Source organism: Bombina bombina, chromosome 6 (assembly GCF_027579735.1).
Source record: "Bombina bombina isolate aBomBom1 chromosome 6, aBomBom1.pri, whole genome shotgun sequence".
NCBI classification, from domain to species: Eukaryota; Metazoa; Chordata; class Amphibia; order Anura; family Bombinatoridae; genus Bombina; species Bombina bombina.
This window is the reverse complement of record NC_069504.1, coordinates 60154835-60182549: the sequence shown is the minus strand read 5'-3', so window position 1 is coordinate 60182549 and position 27715 is coordinate 60154835. Positions and strand designations below refer to the sequence as shown.

Here is a 27715-nt window from a genome sequence, read left to right as displayed (position 1 = left end):
TATTTTTACAACTAAATAGGCTTTACTGAGTTGCAATTTTGCTACATTTTCTCATTGTAATTATAGCTAAGAATACACCTGATTGTAATAAAAGTTGGAGAAATACCAATGGGGAAACACATGGGGGGCGATTTATCAATGTCTGGCGGATATGGTCCACTAGACATTGCTGAATGCCGACAGCATATGCTGTCAACATTTAACATTGCACAAGCAGTTCACCAGAACTGCTTGAGCAATGCCTCCCCCTGCAGATTCGCAACCAGTCGGCCGCTATCAGGGGTGTTCAGTCAACCTGATCGTACACAATCGGGCAGATTGATGTCCGCAGCCTTAGACGCAGCAGACGAGTTAAGGAGCAGAGGTCTTAAGAAACAGGGGTATTTGGCCCTATTCAGGCCATGATAAATCAGCCCCATAGGCTCAATAATTAAAGGGTGATGGATAAGGCTCCCGACTTGGAAATCTGTCTGCCTTTGTGGTGAATGGGCAGTGTACGGTTACTAGAGATGTGCACTTGGCAGCTTTGTTAGCTGCTAAATGTGAAAAAGGTTGCCGCTTGCAGCCTTTGGGACTTTTCAGAGCCAAATTTCTTCTTGTGAAATAGCAATACATTACTGTGTTACGCTTTCACAAGCAGAAATCCATCTCCGAAAAGAACCAAAGGCCATGAGCGGCTGCCTTCTTCCACATTTGGCATCTAACAATGCTGCTGAATGCACATCGCTAACGGTTACTGCCCGGATCGGCCATTGCATAAGGAAGTCCTTGTGCAAAGCTGCCCCTATTTTTGCGTGACTAATCACATCAGAGCAGTGCCTGTCAATCACCCTGAACAAACATGTTTGGGGTGTTTTAGTAAAGAGTAAGAAGCGGAAGTTCGATTTTTACATTGCGGAAAGCAGGCTTGCAGCCCTGCAAGGGCTCATGAGCAACATAAGATTCTTTGTGCATTTAGCTCATAGTCCAATGGTAATATTTGCCTGTAACCTACTACAAGCAGAAAAAGATGGTTAACTTGCAAGTCAGTCAACAAACTCAAAAATACACTTCAATACGCATTAAAATGAATCAATTCATATGCATAATTTCATTTGTATTCAAAAATAAATCACTGAGCACCATAGTACAAATGTGGTTTACACAACAACAACAACAAAACAACAAAGTTTGTCTTTTTTTTTTTTAGGGAAAACATTATAGCTTAAATTGAATTGGAGTGCAAAAATATTAGGATTATTGTGCATTAAGATCGCTCAAGTGCAAAGTTATTTTTCCTACTGAGAAATAGTCTAGGACGTGCTAAAATCTGCATGTCAGATAGTATGAGTGCGCTAAATCCTTCATATAATAGACACAGTAAGATTCATGTCATGATGGTTCTCTAAGCCGAGAGTGAGATTAGCCAATAATGCAGCGGTGTTCCTCACATAGTTCTGTGCTATACTATAAAAATAATTTACTTGGTTTACTAAATGGTTTACTTCTGGTCTCAAAATGCGCTAAATTTTACAGTAGTAATTTGGATTGAGGTCGAGGTCAATGAGAGCACTAACAGCGTCCCTGCACTATCCATTTAAAGTATATGGCACGCTAAAAATGTTTCAGCCACATTAAGATTCTTAAATCTTAGCAGTTTTAACAATCTACTTGTAAGACCACATTGTACGCAAAACTAAGCGCAAGATAATGCACCCTGCACTATCAATTACTCTCCACTCTAGCAGTAGTTATGTGAACAAATATGCAAATGAATCACTTTTATACTATTGCGATATGTAATTGTTGTTGTTCGGAAGCTCTAATGAGGAATTTGTGCCGTAAAACAAATATATTGATACTCCTGTGTATGTCTTGGCTCCGTTGGGCTCTTCACTTGCAATGAAGCTGTCCAGAAACAAATGGAGAACTTTTGTAACATAATTAGATGCAGAATTCTATGGCTCAGACATAAACTTGTGGTTTTTAAATATTAATTCCACACAATAAAGTTGCCTGAGGTGTGAAAAATTGCAGACCACATTATTTCCTGCAACAATCAATCTGTCTGTGTGTTGAGTCTCCTCTGGTTTTCAAAAGCGGTTGCCCCAAATGCATGGTTTTTATGTGTATTTATCTGTAAATTTGATTTTCAAAATACCTGATTCAATAAAAACACAAAAAGCAGAAAAATATCTGAGGATCAAACAGTTTACAACACATATATAGTTTATATTGATGAGCCGGCAACAACATTATCAGAAAACAGACCCAACCTGTTTTCAAGGGGGTAACAATCTGTATAGAGACATAGGGGCATATGTATCAAGCTCCGAATGGAGCTTGATGCCCCGTGTTTCTGGCGAGCCTGTAGGCTCGCCAGAAACAGCAGTTATGAAGCAGCGTCACAAAGACCGCTGCTCCATAACCTGTCCGCCTGCTCTGAGCAGGCGGACAGACATCGCCGGAAATCAACCCGATCGAGTACGGTCGGGTTGATTGACACCCCCTGCTGGCGGCCTATTGGCCGCAAGTCTGCAGGGGGCGGCGTTGCACCAGCAGCTCTTGTGAGCTGCTGGTGCAATGCTGAATACGGCGAGCGTATTGCTCGCCGTATTCAGCGAGGTCTGTCAGACCTGATCCGCACTGTCAGATCAGGTCAGACAGACCTGCATAACTAGAGGCCACAGTGTTGATGGGTCTGCCAGATAAAGCATATGAGTAATGAAATGGTTTAAATGATCTAATGTTTTAGCGCATTTTAGTATTGCCCTATTGCATGTTTATACTGTAAGTATTTATTTAAACCTTGCAAAGCTCTAGAGCAGCAATGTATTACTGAAACCTAACTGAACCAACCTGGTGAGCCAATGTCAAAAGGGATAATTGCTTTGCTTCTCTGGAAGCTGACTTTAACTTTGTGTTTAACCTTTTGTTGCAGAAGCTATACACATAGCTACAGTGCAGTAATAACATTAGGTAACTTATTTTTGGACCTTTAAGTGGAAAACCCCCCCTACATTTTAGATAGTCATCATTATTATTAGATTAATTAGCTGCTGTGTTTTAGATTTAGCCGCTTATCATTTGCCTCTGTGAAAGTCTCTGAAATTCTAGCAAGGACCTACTTGAAAGCCTTGAGCAAGGTTTTTGAGTTAAACTAGATTTTGCTGATAGTTTTCTAATTAAAATAGTTTTTCTGATTCAAATGGTGACTTTTTCTATTGATTGGAATTGCTTTAAAATTGATAAACAAGCTGCCATACTGTGTTCTACTGTGCATAGCCAAAGCACTTGGAATCCAGCCTATGGAATAGCACATACATTTAAATTAAATTGTAATGGCAGATAACATGATATGCCTTGGAGTTAGTAGGTAGTAAAAGCAAATATCCAAACAGTCACAGATCTTGCAGGATTGTCATGGGTTGGGAGGTCTGCTTACCCGGTCAAGGCAAATGTCTTAGTTTTCAGGGACTTCCCCAGTCTCATCTGTGACACACCCAGACTTCACCACATCTACAGCAGGTCTCACGGCTCCACCCACCAAACACCACTGGGCCCCAGTCCACAAGTACCCCTCACCTACATGCCCTGCAAAGATTTCTAGAACTGTTGGTAGGTATGAGACTGTGTTATTGGGTTACATAATAGTCCACATACAGGTGGATTTTTGTGCATTGTTACAGTTGGCAAGTAAAGCAAGTGATGGGGAAACTTGGCTAATAAAAAACACATCAATGTAGTCAGAAAGTTTTCCCACTTAACTGGTATGTTCATTTATTGCAAGAAAACTGAAAATCGTGTAATTATAAGGGGCCAGTTATGCACAAGTTAAAAGGGGTTTATTGCAGGTGTATTACAAGTTGCGATTGCTAAAGCACAATTAAAGTTAACGCACATCTGGATAGCGCGTCCTCAGAGCTCTGGTTAACTGTTTTGCAAAACAAAAAAGTTTCACAAAACACATTAAAAATACATTACAAAGTACAGTTACACTCATAATAACGCTAATAAAAATGACTAAAAAAAATATTGAACACAAATGTTATAAGGGCTCAAAGATATGAGGTCTCAGGTGTTTGAGAGACAATAAAGGACTCCCAATGGCTTTTACATAGAGATACGTACATACACATGTCTAAAATGTATATGCATGTATGTATGTATATATATATATATATATAGTTATATTTGTGTACAGATGTATTTATGTATTTATATGTGTATATATGCATTTACAGTGTACTGATGTATTTATATGTGTATATATGCATTTACAGTGTACTGATGTATTGATGTATTTATATGTGTATATATGCATTTACAGTGTACTGATGTATTTATGTATTTATATGTGTATATATGCATTTACAGACATATATACACACATAAACACAAAAATACATATGTAAACACAAATAACAAGAACAACAAGAAAGTGCTCAGCCCAATGCTGTATTGGTACGTGGCTGTTTAAATATAAGGAAAGTTCCTTTCAAAAGCGAAAAGTGATGCAGTCAGTTCTGTCTTTGTGGCTAAACAGCCAGTGTGTTAAAGTTCAATCCTTTAGTGCTTAGGTGCAACCCCCTCCGAGTAACAATAGAAAGTTCACAATGTAACAGGATGACATGCAGACGAGTAGGTTATTCAATCAAACATCGCCATGGGTATATACACATAGACAGAGTATGAGTGATACACCAGGTTGAACTTAGAAAAAGAAACCGCTTAGCAGTCAAATTGAAGTACCTAATGTCAAATGTTCCGGTCCTCAAGGCTAGCTCAGCCTTCCATACAGAATACAAAAAAGATACGAAGACCATCCGGAACAATCAACCAAATAGGTTTATTCAGGCTAGAACAGTGGAACACAAAGGTGTGTACAAGGTTAGGTGGTGCTGAAACGCGTCAGATCAGCACCACCTAACCTTGTACACACCTATGTGTTCCACTGTTCTAGCCTGAATAAACCTATTTGGTTGATTGCTCCGGATGGTCTTCGTATCTTTTTTGTATTCTGTAAACACAAATAGACATACAGTATATAAGTACATTGGAGCCCTTTACAGTCCAGTGAATAAAAGCATATTTATGCAATATTCTAATTTAATAAATTATTATACTGTGTGTTTAATATAAATATTTCACATTCTTATGTTCTTCACATAGCAGAATATGTTCTAAGTATTTAAAGGGACAGTCTACAATAGAATTGTTATGCTTTTAAAAGATAGATAATCCATTTATTACTCAGTCCCCAGTTTTGCATAACCAACAGTTATTTTAATATACTTTTTACCTCTGTGGTGAATACCTTGTATCTAAGAACCTTCTTCCAGCCCCCTGATCACATGACTGTGACTGTTTATTATCTATTGTCTTAAATTTAGCATTGTTTTGTGCTAAATCTTAAATAACCCCCTGTGCCTGAACACAGTGTTATCTATATGGCCCACGTGTACTTTCTGTCTCTTTGTGTTGAAAAGAGATTTAAAAAGCATGTGATAAGAGGCAGCCCTCAAAGGCTTAGAAATTAGCATATGAGCCTACCTATGTTTAGTTTAAACTAAGAATACCAAGAGAAAAAAGCAAATTTGATGATAAAAGTAAATGGGAAAGTTGATTAAAATTACAAGTCCTATCTGAATAATGAAAGTTTAATTTTGACTAGACTGTCCCTTTAAATAGATATTCATATATATATCTATACCTATATACAGTATAATCATGTATATACAGTGAGGGGGAAAAAATATTTATCCCCTGCTGATTTTGTACGTTTGTCCACTGGCAAAGAAATGATCAGTCTATAATTTTAATAGTAAGTTTATTTGAACCGTGAGAGACAGAATAAAAAAAAAAAAATCCAGAAAAACGCATTTCAAAAATTTTAAATTGATTTGCATTTTAATGAGTAAAATAAGTATTTGATCCTCTATCAATCAGCAAGATTTCTGGTTTCCATGTGTCTTTTATACAGGTAACGAGCTGAGATTAGGAGCACTCTCTTAAAGGAAGTGCTCCTAATCTCAGCTTGTTACCTGTATAAAAGACACCTATCCACAGATAGACCAAAGAGCTGTCCAAGGATGTCGGGGACAGGATTGTAGACCTATACAAGGCTGGAATGGACTACAAGACCACCGCCAAGCAGCTTGGTGTGAAGGTGACAACAGTTGGTGTGATTATTCGCGAATGGAAGAAACACAAAATAACTGCCAATCTCCCTTGTTCTGGGGCTCCATGCAAGATCTCACCTCGTGGCATTTCAATGATCATGGAAGCGGTTAGGAATCAGCCCAGAACTACAAGGGAGAATCTTGTCAATGATCTCAAGGCAGCTGGGACCATAGTCACCATGAAAACAATTGGTAACACACTACGTCGTGAAGGACTGAAATCCTGCAGCACCCGCAAGGTCCCCCTGCTCAAGAAAGCACAGGTACATCTGAAGTTTGCAAATGAACATCTGAATGATTTAGAGGAGAACTGGGTGAAAGTGTTGTGGTCAGATGAGACCAAAATCAAGCTCTTTTGCATCAACTCAACTTGCCGTGTTTGGAGGAGGAGGAATGGTGCCTATGACCCCAAGTAAACCATCCCCACCATCAAACATGGAGGGGGAAACATTATGGTTTTGGGGTGTTTTTCTGCTAAGGGGACAGGACAACTTCACTGTATCAAAGGGACGATGGAAGGGGCCATGTACCATCAAATCTTGGGTGAGAACCTCCTTCCCTCCTCCAGGGCATTGAAAATGATTTGTGGGTTGGTATTCCAGCATTACATTGACCCAAAACATACGGCCAAGGCAACAAAGTAGTGGCTGAAGAAGAAGCACATTAAGGTCCTGGAGTGGCCTAGCCAGTTTCCAGACCTTAATCCCATAGAAAATCTGTGGAGGGAGTTGAAGGTTCGAGTTGCCAAAAGTCAGCCTTGAAACCTTAATGACCTGGAGAGGATCTGCAAAGAGGAGTTGGACAAAGTCCTTACTGAGATGTGTGCAAACTTGGTGGCCAGCTACAAGAAACGTCTGACCCAACAAGGGTTATGCCACCAAGTACTAAGTCATGTATTGCAAAGGGGTCAAATACTTATTTCACTAATTAAAATGCAAATCAATTTATAACTTTTTTGAAATGCGTTTTTCTGGATTTTTTGTTGTTACTCTGATCATTTCTTTGTCAGTGGGCAAACGTACAAAATCAGCAGGGAATCAAATAATTTTTTCCCTCACTGTACATAAGTATTGATATATATTTTACCAAAAAAACATCAGAAATATGCAGAAATATGTATTTATGAATAAATAGAACATATTGTGTGAAGAACATTGTAATGTGAATTATTAATATTTTCATGTCAGGTTAGTGGACTTGAGAAAAGGAGATTAAGTTTGTGTGCGAGTAGGGTGTTAGGTATATTCCACTTTTTTTTGCTCCATTGACTTCTATAGGGGACTATGTTAACGCGTGCGCAATTTCTTAACTTCAAATTTTAACGTGCATCGGGTAAATGTGCAAGCAAAAATGTTTTACTTTCAACGTGTAATACAACCGCTACCCGACACATGCAAAAATTTTACTTTTAGCGGAGTTAGTGTAGGAGCGTTAAATACCGCTCCACTAATCTGGCCCAAAGTGTTTTATGCAGCCAAAATTTAAATCAAATTAATTTCAATCACAATTTAAATCACCAGTTAGTACGACCATGGTTTTCATTTTTAGAATAATAACAGATTATTTTTCCAGTTATATAAGACCATTACTAATTTGGTTATATATCATTAGATATGTATAGATAGATCATTGAAATTAATGAAATTATTGAGAGGTGAACCATGAATCATTTTATTTAACTAAAACAATAACATATTTTAATTGTAATGCCTGCTCCTCCCTCCTCACACTTAGGTCCTTGTGCAGATCTATTACACCTGAAACAATCTTCTATTCAGTGAGCTTTTTGAAACTTAGTATGGGTTGATTATCAAAATTAAACTTTCATGATCCATGCATTTTTTTTAACAATTTTCTAATTTACTTCCCTTATATAATTTGCTTCGTTCTCTTGGTATACATTGTGTAAAAGCATACATAGTTTAGCTCAGACTACTACTCAGACTACTGAACTACTGTGAGCTAGCTGCTTGTCACTGTGTCACTCAATTTGTTCAGCTAGACCCCAGTAGAACATTGTTCTTCTTCAACAAAGAATACTAAGAGTATGAAGCAAATTTGATCATAGAAGTAAATATGAAAATTGTATGCTCTTTCTGAAATCCAAAAGTTTTTTATTAATGATTATGTCCCTTTAAGGTCTATTTCTCAACTCTGCATGTTTATTTTATAACATTTTTGCTGTGAAGAAGGGGAGCATTATTTCTGCAGACACAAATTCACGGTTTTGAGAACTAGAAAACCAATAATATGTGATAATATCTTCAAGATAGAAAAAATTCCCAAAGTAATCTTACAGAGACCTCTGGGAGAGCATGCCATTGTGAATGGATTAATGGAATTATTTTACTAAAAAACAAACATTACAGCCATTAATATACAGAATATTGTTATATAATTAAAAACTAATCTGTATTTCAGGATGAATAAACTTTAGATTATAATGTATCTTAAATAGAAACTATCTTTAGATAGATATTTCCTCAAAAAACATTTTATTAAAAAAAAAAAACTGATTTAAATTAAAAAATATCTTTTTTTTATTAAGAAATCCTTGATTTTTCTCCACCTTTTCTGACAAAAGGTTACTTTTCCGCTCCCCCCCTTAAATAATATATATTATCAGTGTATTGTTAACATATAGTTATGTCCTTTGCTGACCCTTTAATGAAATACTTCACTAGTGACTTCTGAATGGGCGTATATTTATACAGCTTTTTTGAGCATTCTATGTAGCTATTGAAATAGGAACACAGTAATCTTGTCCTTTTATTGTGTAACCTTTGATCTTTTACCAGTTTAGTAAATCACATTCACTGCTCTACCTTGGTTAAAATTGTCAAGCTAATGAAAGCAATATGGCACAACCTGTTCTTAATTAAACAGTGATGATTTCAACTAATAATTGCTTGTCTTACTCCCTTGTATTAAAGCTAATTCTTTGCTTATAATAGCTTTAATATCTGAGCACATTATAATAAAATATTACAGGGAAAAATGTTTTGTAACATTTTCTAAATAATCTTTATATATTTAAAATGATGTTAAATGTTTGTTTACAGTATTAAGCAATAATATGCATCTGAATATATATATATATATATATATATATATATATATATATATATATATATATATATATATATATATATATATATATATATATTGTATTTAATATTTATATTTAGAATTGAAACAGAATTTAATTATTATTATCTAGGTTTCAGAATTTCAACCTTGCGTCTTCATTTTATTTCCATTTACAACTTGTATTTTCCTTGTTCTGCCCCTATATTTTGCTCACTAATTTTAAAATAACTTCTATTTTATTAAAGTTGTGATGTTTCGGGTGGTAAAAACCTTACAGGCTGGACATTATTGGGCTGTAGGTGAACACTTTTTATCAGTGTCAGGTTGGACATTATTAGGCTGTAGGTGAGCACTTTTTATCAGTGTCAGGTTGGACATTATTAGGCTGTAGGTGAGCACTTTTTATCAGTGTCAGGTTGGGCATTATTAAGCTATAGGTGAGCATTTTTTATCAGTGTCAGGTTGGACATTATTGGGCTGTAGGTGAGCACTTTTTATCCGTTTCAGACAGGACAGTTTTAGGGTGTAGGTGAGCACTTTTTATCAGTGTCAGGCTGGACATTATTGGGCTGTAGGTGAACACTTTTTATCAGTGTCAGGTTGGACATTATTAGGCTGTATGTGAGCACTTTTTATCAGTGTTAGGTTGGACATTATTAGGCTGTAGGTGAGCACTTTTTATCAGTGTCAGTTTGGACATTATTAAGCTATAGGTGAGCATTTTTTATCAGTGTCAGGTTGGACATTATTGGGCTGTAGGTGAGCACTTTTTATCAGTTTCAGACAGGACAGTTTTAGGGTGTAGGTGAGTACTTTTTATCAGTGTCAGGTTGGACATTATTGGGCTGTAGGTGAGCACTTTTTTTCAGTGTCAGGCTGGACATTATTAAGCTGTAGGTGAGCACTTTTTATCAGTGTCAGGCTGGACATTATTAGGGTGTAGGTGAGCACTTTTTATCAGTGTCAGGTTGGACATTATTAGGGTGTAGGTGAGCACTTTTTATCAGTGTCAGGTTGGACATTATTGGGCTGTAGGTGAGCACTTTTTATGAGTGTCAGGCTGGACATTATTAAACTGTAGGTGAGCACTTTTTATCAGTGTCAGGTTGGACATTATTAGGGTGTAGGTGAGCACTTTTTATCAGTGTCAGGTTGGACATTATTAGGGTGTAGGTGAGCACTTTTTATCAGTGTCAGGTTGGACATTATTGGGATGTAGGTGAGCACTTTTTATCAGTGTCAGGCTGGACATTATTAGGGTGCAGGTGAGCACTTTTTATCAGTGTCAGGCTGGACATTATTGGGCTGTAGGTGAACACTTTTTATCAGTGTCAGGTTGGACATTATTAGGCTGTAGGTGAGCACTTTTTATCAGTGTCAGGCTGGACATTATTGGGCTGTAGGTGAGCACTTTTTATCATTGTCAGGCTGGACATTATTGGGCTGTAGGTGAGCACTTTTTATCAGTGTCAGGCTGGACATTATTGGGCTGTAGGTGAGCACTTTTTATCATTGTCAGGCTGGACATTATTGGGCTGTAGGTGAGCACTTTTTATCAGTGTCAGGCTGGACATTATTAGGGTGTAGGTGAGCACTTTTTATCAGTGTCAGGCTGGACATTATTGGGCTGTAGGTGAACACTTTTTATCAGTGTCAGGTTGGACATTATTGGGCTGTAGGTGAGCACTTTTTATCAGTGTCAGGTTGGACATTATTAAGCTATAGGTGAGCATTTTTTATCAGTGTCAGGTTAGACATTATTAAGCTATAGGTGATCACTTTTTATCAGTGTCAGGTTAGACAATATTTGGCTGTAGGTGAGCACTTTTTATCAGTGTCAGGCTGGACATTATTAGTGAGTAGGTGAGCACTTTTTATCAGTTTCAGGCTGGACATTATTGGGATGTAGGTGAGCACTTTTTATTAGTGTTAGGCTGGACATTATTAGGCTGTATGTGAGCACTTTTTATCAGTGTCAGGTTGGACATAATCAGGGTGTAGGTGAGCACTTTTTATCAGTGTCAGGCTGGACATTATTAGGCTGTAGGTGAGCACTTTTTATCAGTGTCAGGCTGGACATTATTGGGCTGTAGGTGAACACTTTTTATCAGTGTCAGGCTGGACATTATTAGGCTTTAGGTGAGCACTTTTTATCAGCGTCAGGTTGGACATTATTTGGCTGTAGGTGAGCACTTTTATCAGTGTCAGGCTGGATATTATTAGGCTGTAGGTGAGCACTTTTTATCAGTGTTAGGTTGGACATTATTAGGCTGTAGGTGAGCACTTTTTTATCAGTGTCAGGTTAGACATTATTAGGCTTTAGGTGAGCACTTTTTATCAGTGTCAGGTTAGACATTATTTGGCTGTAGGTGAGCACTTTTTATCAATGTCAGGCTGGATATTATTAGGGTGTACGTGAGCACTTTTTATCAGCGTCAGGCTAGATATTATTAGGGTGTAGGTGAGCACTTTTTATCAGTGTCAGGCTAGATATTATTAGGGTGTAGGTGAGCACTTTTTATCAGTATCAGGCTAGATATTATTAAGGTGTAGGTGAGCACTTTTTATCAGTATCAGGCTAGATATTATTAGGGTGTAGGTGAGCACTTTTTATCAGTATCAGGCTAGATATTATTAGGGTGTAGGTGAGCACTTTTTATCAGTATCAGGCTAGATATTATTAGTAGGGATGCATCGAAATTTCGGCCGCAGAAAGTTTCGGCCGAAAATGGCATTTTTGGCTATTTCGTTTTTCAGTTTTTTTGCCTGTTATTTTCGGTAAAATTATTGTGTAGCATGTTTCAAATTTGATGCTAGCCTAGAACTGCTGTTTAAGTTTATTTCTTGACTTACTGTTCTGCATATAATGAGTTTTCTAGAACTATACTTTATTTGGATAATTGGTAAAAAAAAAAACTGTTAAATATGATTCTGTTACATAGAACTAATTGTTTGCCTGTTTTTTTTTTTTTTTTTTCATGGTAAAACTATTGTGTAGCATGTTATTGTTTTAAGATATTTTTGTCCAATTTTAGTGTGTTACTTTTTATAAAAGTGTGGGATTTTTTTTATTGGCTCTAATTATGCAAAAAAAAAAAAAAATTATTTTGAAAAAATACATTTTCGGTATCAGTTTCGGTTTTCGACCAAGTGCATCCCGGATTTTCGGATTCGGTTTCGGTCCAAATTGCCATTGCGGTGCATCACTAATTATTAGGGTGTAGGTGAGCACTTTTTATCAGTTTCAGGCAGGACATTATTAGGGTGTAGGTGATCACTTTTTATCAGTGTCAGGTTGGACATTATTAGGGTGTAGGTGAGCACTTTTTATCAGTGTCAGGTTGGACATTATTACGGTGTAGGTGAGCACTTTTTAGCAGTGTCAGGCTGGATATTATTAGGCTGAAGGTGAGCAATTTTTATCAGTAGAAAGTGAAAATGAGTAGAAAGGCGCTGAAAGCACTAAGTGTTAAAATCTAGAAGTTCTATTACCTCAATCGTTCAGTGTGGCTTATACTTATGTGTATGCAAAACACTTCACTGTTCCTGAGTACAAAAATGTAGTTCTAATTTTGAACAATAATAGCAATTTACTATTGGTTAAGACATATAAAATAAATAATAAAAAGCCTGAAAATGTTAGACAGCTTAAAAACATACAATAATGTTATTGATGTGCAATTGCATAAATGCCCAAAATAATGTTCAAGTTTGTGATCGTTACAATGTCTCAATTTATACTGGATATCAAATGCCAACTTTGTAACTCTTGGATGCTTGCGCAACTGACAACGGCGATGGACGCGTTACAAAGGCGATTATAGTTTAGATCTGTCTATATATGTGTACATATGTTTTTATGTATTTACATGTTTATATATGTCTGTAAATACATAATACACATTAATAGATATAAATACATATGTACACACACACACACACACACACATATATATATATATATATATATATACACACACACACACACACACACACATATACATCTTTAGACAGTCATATGTATGTATCTCTATGTTAAAGCCCCTTGCCTGTCTTTTTTTTAACACCTGAGACCTTATATCTTTGATCTTTTATAACTTTTTGTGCAATATCTCTTATTTTTTATTTTTTGTGAGTTTGTTTTATTATGAGAGTAACTGTACTTTGTTATGTATTATTAATGTGTTTTGTGACACTGTTTTGCAAAGCAATTAACCAGAGCTCTGTGGACACAGTAATCAATCAAGTGTAAATTGTGAGTGTGCTCAGGCGATTGTCTTTACTTTCAACTTGTAATACCAGCTGTAAACCTGGCGCTTGCAAACAACCGCAATATACTCCTTAACGCTTACGCGTAACTGTTGGGGCTCCACTGCAGTCTGGCCCTTAATTTAAAATGTCCAGTCTGACACCCATAAAAAGCGCTCACCTACAGCCCAGCATCATTATGGAATAAAGACCCCAGACTAACATATTCACTAGCAATCTATCACAGTTTTAGAAATGACCTTAATTCTTGACAAGTTTCCGATTCCCACAATTGAAATAAGATGTGGAGCACTTTGCTGAATTTCACCTAATGCTATTTACAGCAGTAATAGACTCTGTAAATAGCACAGAAGCTGAGTATTACACTATATAGTTGTCTAAGGAAACATTATGGCCTGGAACAAATTCAGTCTCACAACAGGAAGAAGCAAAATCAATTACTTTTTAAATGTGAACTAGACTAATGCAGCATGAAACACAATCAGAACATACAGAGAGAATATTTCATTTAATTAACTATAATTAGTGAACGGTAAACAATTTACAGCTTGCCAGTACTCCTCCTGTTTTGTGTTTTCCTTATGATATCTGTCCATGCGTTAATGTGATGTGTGCACGTTGTACACAGCTCAGCGCACTCATTACTGGAGCATTAGAAAATGCTCACTGAGATATATCACATGGGAGTTTATCATAATAAAAACAAAATATCTTCTACACCTAAAACTTTCTATAGACCTGGGTAAAATCTTACTTCCTATATAATATATATGCTGTAGTCACCAGTATCATAATCCTTCTGAGAAGAAGTAGAGAAAGTGGATTTACAGTTTGACAGAACAACACATGACAATGTTTTTTCAAAAATAAGGGGATCTAGCACTGCGGAATCTGTTGGCGCTCTACAAATAACCGATAATAATAATAATAATTTAATTAAAACATTGAAGAGGTTCAAAAATAGTTTATAAAACCTTTTGCCTCTTCAAGTTCTATTTTAAAAGAAAAAGCAAAAGCTTAATGGCTCTTTATTTAGGGAGGAGGAAAAAGGAGAAGTAAGGAGAGGAGAGAGGGGAAGAAAAGGTGGATGGAAGGGACGAAGGGAAACAAGGATTTTTTTTTCTATCTGCCCTTTTTAGTTAATATTATTGGCTTATTAAAGGGACATGATACCCAAACAACTTTTGAGCATTTAAGTTGGATGATTCCGAGTGCTGTTTGATCTGTGACCTCTAGTTTATTTTCTGAGCGCTAATTGCTACAGCGAGCTCACGGTAGCAATAACCAGCCACTTGTAATGGCTGGTTATTTATCGTGCATCCGTAAATGGGCGAGTTTGCCCTTTTACGAGCCTGCAATAAATTAGCACTCCACTTGTAATCTAGCCCACTATGCTTAAAACGTTATTCACATTAAAAAGTATAAAATATTATATTAATGTAGAAGTCAGCTGATATACCATTGATTTAGTGTAATCTGAATGCGGTAATCTTATATAAATGGTTCGGTAAAGCTCCTGCAATGCATTCAAATCTTTAAAACAAACTGAAATGTTCCTTAGTGCTTACCTAGAATAAAAAAGGCAATTAAATAAAAGTCCAACAAAACCTCCCCTAAATAAAAGTCTGAAGCATTTCTGTATATATTTTTTAAACATACTATGTTTTTTTCCACAGATACAAAGGAAAAACGTATAGATCAACAGTAAAGATTGTGCGAACATCTGATCAAGTTGCAGATTTCTGCAGAAGGGTCTGCACTAAATTGGAATGCTGTCCAAATTTGTTTAGTCCGATGCTGATCACTGGAATATGCCCAGAAAATTGTGCCGTTCACACAAAGACCAAATACAGTAAGTGGAACTAACTCCTACTAAATTCTAAAAGTATCGCTGTATAAAATCTATAAATAACAAATAATGAGGGTACTTTAAATATAAATATGACACAAATCTTTTATTTTATTGCATAAAAAATAGATCTAAGCCAACTAAATATAACAGGAATGCCTTCATCTAACAAAAATGACATTTTTTAGATACAACAGAGACGAAAAATTCTTCATTAACCCTTTAGTATACACCAGTAGAAATACCCAAATCCGAAATTCCAAAATCCAAACTTATTCTGAAATCCAAACTTTCTAATTAATATTTTTTTAAAAAGTAAACTGATCAAAAATTACTATTATTCCCCACATGTAAATAACAATCTTCTCTGCCTGTGTCTTTGATTTTGTTTTTTGTGTTTTTAAAATGCAAATAATATTCTATATTTATTAAAAAGAACAAATATTACCTTTCTGATTACAGTACTGTACAATCTGATGGTAATATGTATACAAAAAAGGAAATAATATATAAAAATACCTTTAGTTACAAATATAAGATGTATTATTATATGTAAATATTGCCTAAATGACATAAGATATTGTTGTTTACACTTGGTCCCATCTCCTCTCCAAACTGTCCGATTTCAAAGATGCAAATATTCCAAAATCCAAACTATTCCAATTCCAAACATTTTTCCGGTCCCAAGCAGTTTGGATAAAGGATGTTCTACCTGTATTTAGATGTTGATGCCTCTACTATGATATTGTGTTCAACACCCTAAATTACATAAAAATGAATATTATTCTTAACTGAAAAAAGCATAAATTACCTATTTATTTTATGATATAAGATGCACCTACATATGAGGCATCAATATATTTTTTAGAAACAAAATACTACAAAGATCTATTCTACACTTCTCAGACATGACAAATCTTCCTCTCTGGTTTTCATTCTCCGCACGCCCTATATATCAGTCTGTGTCTCCCGTACTATATCTCCCCCGCCTTACATCTCCCTCATCCTTTCAAATATAATTTGAAGCCTCTTCAATTACTTAAAATGGTCAGCAGTTTTTAGCATATAAAACAGATGGAAAATAAATTACAATGTTTAAATACATCCTTTATAATTGAAATCAAAATCAAATGATTATCCTTAAGATAATAATTACATGTTTAAAAGAATATGCAAGTTTGGATCTTTTTTATATTTCCTAGTACAACTTTGTTTTTTATTCGCACATATTTACTTAAAAATCTATTTATTTATGTATTTATCCATGTATTTATTTATCTATGCATAAATGTATTCATTAAAGGGTTATTATACATGCATAGTAAATAGCAGTTAATCAATGTATTGCAAAAGGTCTGCATGCTTTTTTTAAAAAACTGTAATTTTTTAGTCTAGTTTAAAAGGTTTTTAAAACCTAGAGCCTTGTGGAATCAAAGCTCTTGGTGTTGTGTGCTGTTACTAGTTAGGCTAACCAATCACTGTGTAGAATGCACCATACTTAAAAGGACAGTGAACACTAATATTTTTATCCCCTTTTATTGTGTTTCTAATGATCAATTTTACCTACTGGAGTGTGTTAAATTGTTTACAAATAGCTCCTTCACCTTTTATTTCTCCTTTGAAATAGCTGATTTTATCTATTATTACCCCACCCACACTGAACATTGCTGAACTTATGTTCTGGTTACACAAAAAAAAAATGTAAATAAGAAGATTTAGATAAAATGATGCTCCCAGCTGGTGTCTGTGACAGAGAGGTACTAAAATGTTCTTTTTCCATTGTTTTCTTTATAGCCCCAATATTCAAAACATAGTCAGACCCATGAAAAACTGACTTTCTGGCCTCCCAAGTCTTGCAGTCTGTGGGTCTGGTGATATATTAAAAAAAGTGGGCTTTCCATTTCTGTGCCAACAGTGGCAGTGTCTCCCATAGGAAATATTAGTGGTTTTGTAGCTTTATATTTTGCGTGTTCTATTTTTTTTGTAAACAATAATATGTATTTTTTGTTATATAAATGTCATGAAAGACAGTGGGCTAGATTACGAGTGGAGTGCAAAATGTGCGCTGTTATTGCAAGTTAAGTGCAATGCAAACGTGACCTCGCATTTGCATTGCAGGGAAGCTTTGCGCGCACGAGAGCGTGCTTCCATAGCTTCCAATGGGAGCCTCGTTCTCATGTCATGAGACACAGCAGAAAACTGAGCGCAACGAAGGGGGTAAGTCTCACAGCGATGGGCGGCAAAGAGTAAATATATATAATAATATAATAATAGTAATAAGTACATATATATTTACAGTAAACACACAGGGGCATAGTTGTGCTCAAAAGTTTACATACCCTGGCAGAATTTATGATTTCTTGGCCATTTTTCAGAGAATATGAATGATAACACAAAAACATTTCTTTCACTCATGGTTAGTGTTTGGCTGAAGCCATTTATTATTAATCAACTGTGTTTACTCTTTTTAAATCATAATGACAACAGAAACTACCCAAATGACCCTGATCAAAAGTTTATATACCCTGGTGATTTTGGCCTGATAACATGCACATAAGTTGAAACAAAGGGGTTTGAATGGCTATGAAAGGTAACCATCCTCACCTGTGATCTGTTTGCTTGTAATTACAGGGAGTGCAGAATTATTAGGCAAATTAGTATTTTGACCACATCATCCTCTTTATGCATGTTGTCTTACTCCAAGCTGTATAGGCTCGAAAGCCTACTACCAATTAAGCATATTAGGTGATGTGCATCTCTGTAATGAGAAGGGGTGTGGTCTAATGACATCAACACCCTATATCAGGTGTGCATAATTATTAGGCAACTTCCTTTCCTTTGGCAAAATGGGTCAAAAGAAGGACTTGACAGGCTCCGAAAAGTCAAAAATAGTGAGATATCTTGCAGAGGGATGCAGCACTCTTAAAATTGCAAAGCTTCTGAAGCGTGATCATCGAACAATCAAGCGTTTCATTCAAAATAGTCAACAGGGTCGCAAGAAGCGTGTGGAAAAACCAAGGCGCAAAATAACTGCCCATGAACTGAGAAAAGTCAAGCGTGCAGCTGCCAAGATGCCACTTGTCACCAATTTGGCCATATTTCAGAGCTGCAACATCACTGGAGTGCCCAAAAGCACAAGGTGTGCAATACTCAGAGACATGGCCAAGGTAAGAAAGGCTGAAAGACGACCACCACTGAACAAGACACAAAAGCTGAAACGTCAAGACTGGGCCAAGAAATATCTCAAGACTGATTTTTCTAAGGTTAGATGGACTGATGAAATGAGAGTGAGTCTTGATGGGCCAGATGGATGGGCCCGTGGCTGGATTGGTAAAGGGCAGAGAGCTCCAGTCCGACTCAGACGCCAGCAAGGTGGAGGTGGAGTACTGGTTTGGGCTGGTATCATCAAAGATGAGCTTGTGGGGCCTTTTCGGGTTGAGGATGGAGTCAAGCTCAACTCCCAGTCCTACTGCCAGTTTCTGGAAGACACCTTCTTCAAGCAGTGGTACAGGAAGAAGTCTGCATCCTTCAAGAAAAACATGATTTTCATGCAGGACAATGCTCCATCACACGCGTCCAAGTACTCCACAGCGTGGCTGGCAAGAAAGGGTATAAAAGAAGAAAATCTAATGAAATGGCCTCCTTGTTCACCTGATCTGAACCCCATTGAGAACCTGTGGTCCATCATCAAATGTGAGATTTACAAGGAGGGAAAACAGTACACCTCTCTGAACAGTGTCTGGGAGGCTGTGGTTGCTGCTGCAGGCAATGTTGATGGTGAACAGATCAAAACACTGACAGAATCCATGGATGGCAGGCTTTTGAGTGTCCTTGCAAAAAAAGGTGGCTATATTGGTTACTGATTTGTTTTTGTTTTGTTTTTGAATGTCGGAAATGTATATTTGTGAATGTTGAGATGTTATATTGGTTTCACTGGTAAAAATAAATAATTGAAATGGGTATATATTTGTTTTTTGTTAAGTTGCCTAATAATTATGCACCGTAATAGTCACCTGCACACACAGATATCCCCCTAAAATAGCTAAAACTAAAAACAAACTAAAAACTACTTCCAAAACTATTCAGCTTTGATATTAATGAGTTTTTTGGGTTCATTGAGAACATGGTTGTTGTTCAATAATAAAATTAATCCTCAAAAATACAACTTGCCTAATAATTCTGCACTCCCTGTAGTGTGTGTGTATAAGAGGTCAATGAGTTTCTGGACTCCTGACAAACCCTTGCATCTTTTATCCAGTGCTGCACTGTTGTTTCTGGATTCTGAGTCATGAGGAAGCAAAAGAATTGTCAAAGGATCTGTGGGAAAAGGTAGTTGTACTGTATAAAACAGGAAAGGGATATAAAAAGATATCCAAGGAATTGAGAATGCAAATCAGCAATGTTCAAACTCTAATCAAGAAGTGGAAAATGAGGCGTTCTGTTTGATAACATACTGCATTCATCTTACCATCAATTCTGACCAAATTTCCTGTGCCTTTGTAGCTCACACATCCCCAAAACATCAGCGATCCACCTCCGTGTTTCACAGTAGGAATAGTGTACCTTTCATCATAGGCCTTGTTGACTCCTCTCCAAATTTAGCGTTTATGGTTGTGGCCAAAAAGCTCAATTTTGGTCTCATCACTCCAAATGACTTTGTGCCAGAAGGTTTGAGGCTTGTCTCTGTGCTGTTTGGTGTATTGTAAGCAGTATACTTTGTGGCATTTGCGTAGCAATAGCTTTCTTCTGGCGACTTGACCATGCAGCCCATCTTTCTTCAAGTGCCTCCTTATTGTGCATCTTGAAACAGCCACACCACATGTTTTCAGAGAGTCCTGTATTTCACCTGAAGTTATTTGTGGGGTTGTCTTTGCATCCCGAACAATTTTCCTGCCAGTTGTGGCTGAAATTTTAGTTGGTCTACCTGACCGTGGTTTGGTTTTAACAGAACCCCTCATTTTCGACTTCTTGTTTAGAGTTTGAACACTGCTGATTTGCATTCTCAATTCCTTGGATATCTTTTTATATCCCTTTCCCGTTTTATACAGTTCAACTACCTTTTCCCGCAGATCCTTTGACAATTCTTTTGCTTTCCCCATGACTTAGAATCCAGAATTGTCAGTGCAGCAGTGGATGAAATATGCAAGGGTCTGTCAGGAGTCCAGACCTTTTATACACACACACTAATTACAAGAAAACAGATCAGAGGTGAGGATGGTTACCTTTAATAGCCATTCAAACCCCTTTGTATCAACTTGTGTGCATGTTATCAGGCCAAAATCACCAGGGTATGTAAACATTTGATCAGGGTCATTTGGGTAGTTTCTGTTGTCATTATTATTTAAAAAGAGTAAACACAGTTGATTGATAATAAATGTCTTCAGCCAAACATTAACCATGAGTGAAAGAAACATTTTTGTGTTATCATTCATAGTCTCTGAAAAATGGCCAAGAAATCGTAAATTCTGCCAGGATATGTAAAATTATGAGCACAACTGTATCAATGTGCGAGCAGACATGATATAAAGTAGCATATCATGTCCGCTGCACATCGATAAATGCTGAAATCATATGCTGTCAGCATTTATCATTGCACCAGCAGTTCTTGTGAACTGCTGGTGCAGTGCCGCCCCATGCAGATTCACGGCCAATCGGCCGCTAGCAGGGGGGTGATTTCTGTCCGCGGCCTCAGAGCAGGAGGACAAGTTATGGAGCAGCCTTGCTTGATAAATCGGCCCCACAGTCTCCATAGACCGCAATAAAAGGGCACTTTTCAGTGCCGTTTTTTTTCTAACACCCCACACCCACACAATTTAACCACTAAAAACTGCATTATGCAGTTATTTAAAAAAAATAAAGATGCTACCATTTTTTATTTTATTATGAAACCTCACACTGTATTTTTGGGGCAATTGGGGCACAATTTGAATATTAACCATCTGATCTCTGGTTCTAATTGCTACTGCGAGCTCACTGTACAGCATTAATCAGGCACTTGTAATGGCTGGTTATTTATCGTGCACCCGTAAACTGGCAAATTTTCCTGTTTATGGATGCGCAATAAATTAGCGCTCCACTTGTAATCTAGCCCAGTAGCGGCAAATTTATAGTTTTACATAACTGCATAATGTTTAACATTGAAAAGTTAAACAAATGTAGTTATAAAAAAAAAATAAAGTTGTGGTTACTGTCTGCAATAATATTTATATATTGAAAAATAGATATTGTTTTACAAAAATAGAACACGAAAAAGTAAACTAGCTATTTAAAATCGCTACAATTACTACAAAAAATATGCATTATACAAGAAATTGCAGATAAATCAAACATTGTATATGCATAGTAAGCACCTTTAAGCTATTAACCCTTATGCACCCTTACCCCCAGCGCACCCACAACCCCACTACACTGTTAAAGGGACATTGCAGCCAAAATTTGAATCCACATGGATGCATTTCAGTTTTGAATAGAAGCATTTTTGTAATATACATATAATAGCAAAATTGCTTCTAATAAAAGCTATAGCTGTTTGCCGGGGTCGGGAGGGCTTCACACTTACCAGGCACTCAGAAGTGCTGAAGATCATGGCTAGCAGCACACAGAGGAGCGACAGCCTGGAGGATCTGTTGAATGTGCAGCTACAGTTTAGGTCCGCCATGTCTAACACCGGGGACTATACAGCCAGAAGTATATCATTACGAGATGTGTTCTACCTATTTCTTAATTGCCATGCGAGAGTAGGTGTGGGATAGTACTGGATGTTTGGTAATGAATACCATACTCTCTTGCACCTGATTAGATCTCCTTGCCTAAAGGCTCGGTCACAATTACAGAAGGAGAGCTATCAGGTGTATGGAGTCTCATCTTTTTAAACATAACTATGTTGCCCCTTTTTTTTTTTTTTTATTGCTGTCTCTTATGTTTAACTTTGTACTTAGTATTAATAGTCTAAGATATGTTAGGCCTTAATAGTTGCTCCTTTTGTAATTTCTATAGCTAAGGATGTTTAATTAGTTAGCCACAAAGTAAATGTCAGTTTGATTAGAAAGAGATGTAGGGACGCTATTTCATTGTGTATCATAATATTTCAGGCTTGCCTAATGAATACAACTCATTTGTTATAGGGATTATGAAATAGTTTGGTGAATATATATATTAGTGCCCTAAGAAACTTCCATATGGCGATGTAATACAAATAGTTGATGTTAACATGGAGCAGGTAATGAACAACACTATATTTGAGACTAGGATCGTCATTAAAGGGGCATGCAGAACCTATTTAATACATTGCAGGGGTATTTTTATAGATCACTGAGAACACGGAGACAGACTGCAGTTATTAGTCTCTGATGATAAGTATATAATAGACTAACCCCCCCCCCCCCTTTTTTGTAAGCCATATTAGGGATACTCATATCATAGGGATACTAGTTTTGTTTATTTATATTTTACCCTAGGCGGACCTTGCCTGTCCCCAATTATTCCTATACAGGGTATCCTGCATGTTCATTTCAAGTTTACTAAATGTCAGATTACGACCAAGGCGTGTAGACACTGAGTAAAACGTCTAACGTCATGTGTATACTTTGATAGTTCCTCCTCACTGTTATGAAAATTAATGATTCTGGGTATTTGTTATTCATATTTAATATCATTATTTAATATTAAGAATTATGCAAACATTGTCTGGGTCCAAGAGAGACCATATGTTCCAGATGAGACCCTCTCTAGTTTAATATTTTATCATCAGGGTACAAGAGTGACCCGGTCTAGGTTGGGAGGTGTTGCATTATACTGTAGTTTTTCTTTCACGTTAAGAATCTAACTCTCACCTCTATCTATATGAAATTGTGCTAAATATTTTAATTGAGAATATCATTCTAGTAGACAGCTTAACCAAATAAAGAGGTACTATGGTAATTTTAAAACAGAAAATAAAATCTAAGGTATAATGAAAATAGTTAACAGGATAATATGTATGACTTATTTAAATTTAGGACATGGCATGTTATAACCCTCAATAGTTTTATTCATATTTCTAGACACATTAGCAAAGCGGGGGTTCCTGTATTTCTCTTCTACTTTAGACATGTTATGTTACTGAGTTGATTTACACGATGTTATGTTTTACATTATGTATCACCAAATACCTTAATAAAAAAACTTTGATTTAAAAAAAAAAAAAAAAAAAAAAGCTATAGCTGTTTTAAAATTGTATTTAAGTATGCACCGAGCACCAGCATTTTAAACACAGCACTTGCTCAGAGAGCCTAATGTGTTTGTACAGTCTGGTAGTGACTCAATTTGCTAATTGCTCACATGATACAACCGCACAGGCTCTCTGAGCAGCTACAGTATGTAAAATACTGGTGCATTGAGAATATCTAGCTATGCCTCACATGCACGTGCAGAGAAAAATGTTAACACTAAAACAGGGATAACCTTTACTAGAAACATTTTTTCCAATACATGTATATTGCAAATATGTTTCTATTCAAAGATGTAATTCATCTATGTGGAATGAAGAAACAAATAAAAAAATAGCCCCACAAAATAAAAACAAACAGCAGTAAATCAAAACAAAGTATTAAAATACACAACAAAAATCAGTCACCAAAAAACCTAGCAACAAAAATCATTCACCCAAAAACCCTAGCAACAAAAATAAATCGCTAAAAAACCTAGCAACAAAAATCAATCGCTAAAAAACCTAGCAACAAAAATCAATCACCAAAAACCCTAGCAACAAAAATCAATCACCAAAATAAATAGCAACAAAAACACAACCAAATAACCTAGCAACAAGAAACATATACAATATATAAAAAGCCCCCCCCCCCCACCAAATAAAAGCCAAATCCATGAAGGGCAATTTGTAATCCACAAGGTTCTTGGTGGCGTCAGCAGTTGTCCTCCAGGTCAGTGGTGACAGCAGTGGTCCTCCCCAGCGACAGCTCCTCCATGGTGGCGGTGGTGATGGATCCTCTCTGGCAGTGACCCTCCTCTTCTTTCCCCATCCTTTCTTCAGAATTTGTTCTAATTCCTATAAAAGAAAATAAATAACATCCTAAATCGAGTGTGCTGCCGGACAGCATGAATAAAAGATCGTGAAAGAAGCAAATGGTCAACGCAGAGTAGTTATCGCTGCAGAGGAGCGGCTGAGGAGCCATCGCCATTGCCGGGGAGGACCAATGCATTCACTGTTAATCTGGAGGACCACTGCTGACACCCCTTGTGGATTAGAAATGGCCCTTCAGGGATTTTTTGGGGTCTTTTTTTTGTTTTGTTTTTTCATTGTCTGGATCAATTGGATGTACAACTGATAAAGAAAAGAAGATGATCCAAGGCTTTTTTTTGGGGGGTGGCTTTCATTTTTTTTGTGGCCCTAATTTATTTATTTTTTAAATGATCTTCTGGATCATATTGGATTACAGCTGGTTTGTTTTCTTTATTACTATTGATTAATGTTTTTTGTTTAATTTTTTTTTGTTTAATGCTTTGTTGTTGTCTTGTTTGTTTAATGTTTTGTTGTTGTGTTTTTTGGTGCTAGGTTTTTTTGGTTGTGTTTTTTTGTAACTAGGTTTTTTTTGGTAATGGATTTTTATTGCTAGGTTTTTTGGTTGTGTTTCTTATTCTTTGTTGTGCATTTAATTACTTTATTTTGTTTGTTAATAGTGTAGTGGGGTTAGATTGAGCTGGAGTAAGGGCGTGTAAAGTATTAATATTGTAGTGGGGTTAGGTTGTGCTGGGGGTAAGGGCGTGTAAAGTATTAATAGTGTAGTGGGGTTAGGTTGTGCTGGGGGTAAGGGCGTGTAAAGTATTAATAGTGTAGTGGGGTTAGGTAGTGCTGGGGGTAAGGGCATGTAAAGTATTAATAGTGTAGTGGGGTTAGGTTGTGCTGGGGGTAAGGTCGTGTAAAGTATTAATAGTGTAGTGGGGTTAGGTTGAGCTGATGGGAAGGGCGTGTAAAGTATTAATAGTGTAGTGGGGTTAGGTTGTGCTGGGAGTAAGGGCGTGTAAAGTATTAATAGTGTAGTGGGGTTAGGTAGTGCTGGGGGTAAGGGCGTGTAAAGTATTAATAGTGTAGTGGGGTTAGGTATTGCTGGGGGTAAGGGCGTGTAAAGTATTAATAGTGTAGTGGGGTTAGGTAGTGCTGGGGGTAAGGGCATGTAAAGTATTAATAGTGTAGTGGGGTTAGGTTGTGCTGGGGGTAAGGTCGTGTAAAGTATTAATAGTGTAGCGGGGTTAGGTTGAGCTGGGGGTAAGGGCGTATAAAGTATTAATAGTGTAGTGGGGTTAGGTTGTGCTGGGAGTAAGGGCGTGTAAAGTATTAATATTGTAGTGGGGTTAGGTAGTGCTGGGGGTAAGGGCGTGTAAAGTATTAATAGTGTAGTGGGGTTAGGTTGTGCTGGGGGTAAGGTCGTGTAAAGTATTAATAGTGTAGTGGGGTTAGGTTGAGCTGATGGGAAGGGCGTGTAAAGTATTAATATTGTAGTGGGGTTAGATTGAGCTGGAGTAAGGGCATGTAAAGTATTAATATTGTAGTGGGGTTAGGTTGTGCTGGGGGTAAGGTCGTGTAAAGTATTAATATTGTAGTGGGGTTAGGTTGTGCTGGGGGTAAGGTCGTGTAAAGTATTAATAGTGTAGCGGGGTTAGGTTGAGCTGATGGGAAGGGCGTGTAAAGTATTAATATTGTAGTGGGGTTAGATTGTGCTGGGGGTAAGGGCGTGTAAAGTATTAATAGTGTAGTGGGGTTAGGTAGTGCTGGGGGTAAGGGCGTGTAAAGTATTAATAGTGTAGTGGGGTTAGGTAGTGCTGGGGGTAAGGTCGTGTAAAGTATTAATAGTGTAGTGGGGTTAGGTTGAGCTGGGGTAAGGTTGTGTAAAGTATTAATATTGTAGTGGGGTTAGGTTGAGCTGAGGGTAAGGGCGTGTAAAGTATTAATAGTGTAGTGGGGTTAGGTTGAGCTGATGGGAAGGGCGTGTAAAGTATTAATAGTGTAGTGGGGTTAGGTTAAACTGGGGGTAAGGGTGTGTAAAGTATTAATAGTGTAGTGGGGTTAGGTTAAACTGGGGGTAAGGGTATGTAAAGTATTAATAGTGTAGTGGGGTTAGGTTGAGCTGAGGGTAAAGGCGTGTAAAGTATTAATAGTGTAGTGGGGTTAGGTTGAGCTGATAGGAAGGGCGTGTAAAGTATTAATAGTGTAGTGGGGTTAGGTTGAGCTGAGGGTAAGGGCGTGTAAAGTATTAATAGTGTAGTGGGGTTAGGTTGAGTTGATGGGAAGGGCATGTAAAGTATTAATAGTGTAGTGGGGTTAGGTTAAACTGGGGGTAAGGGTGTGTAAAGTATTAATAGTGTAGTGGGGTTAGGTTGAGCTGGGGGTAAGGGCGTATAAAGTATTAATAGTGTAGTGGGGTTAGGTTGTGCTGGGAGTAAGGGCGTGTAAAGTATTAATAGTGTAGTGGGGTTAGGTTGTGCTGGGGGTAAGGGCGTGTAAAGTATTAATAGTGTAGTGGGGTTAGGTTGTGCTGGGGGTAAGGGCGTGTAAAGTATTAATAGTGTAGTGGGGTTAGGTTGAGCTGAGGGTAGGGGCACATAAGGTATTAATAGTGTAGTGGGGTTAGGTTGAGCTGGGGGTAAGGGCACATAAGGTATTAATCGTGTATGGGGGTTAGGTTGTGCTGGGGGTAAGGGCACATAAGGTATTAATCGTGTAGTGGGGTTAGGTTGAGCTGGGGGTAAGGGCACATAAGGTATTAATAGTGTAGTGGGGTTAGGTTGAGCTGGGGGTAAGGGCATGTAAAATATTAATAGTGTAGAGGGGTTAGGTTGAGCTGGGGGTAAGGGCATGTAAAGTATTCAAAGTGTAGTGGGGTTAGGTTGAGCTGGGGGTAAGGGCATGTAAAGTATTCAAAGTGTAGTGGGGTTAGGTTGAGCTGGGGGTAAGGGCATGTAAAGTATTAATAGTGTAGTGGGGTTAGGTTGTGCTGGGATAAGGGCGCGTAAGAGGTCAATCGTTTAGTGGGGTTACGTTGCGCTGGGTTAATGGTGCGTAAGGGTTAATAGTGTAGTGGGGTTACATTGCATGGGTTAATGGTGCGTAAGGGTTAATAGTGTAGTGGGGTTACATTGCACTTGTTAAGGGTACATAAGGGGCTATTAGTGTAGTGGGGTTTGGGTGTGCTAGGGTTCAGCGGGTGTAAAGGGTTAATAATGTATTATTATTTTTCATTGTTTCTTTATTCTTTGTTGTAGACTGCAGTACGTTTACATGGTTGTGTTATTTATGTAAAAGAGATCCTTTACTTTCCATCGTTTATGTAGATGGTGATGCTGCTTAGAATAT

At 37.2% G+C, this 27715-nt stretch overlaps 1 protein-coding gene across 1 annotated transcript in view; it reads left to right on the top strand.

The window, feature by feature from the left end:
• Positions 1-27715, top strand: part of SFMBT2 (Scm like with four mbt domains 2) — a 393890-nt gene that overhangs the window by 320850 nt on the left and 45325 nt on the right. The window contains exon 18 of the mRNA XM_053716427.1: positions 15197-15372. Coding sequence (XP_053572402.1) covers positions 15197-15372 — 176 coding nt within the window. The remainder of the gene's footprint in view (positions 1-15196; positions 15373-27715) is intronic.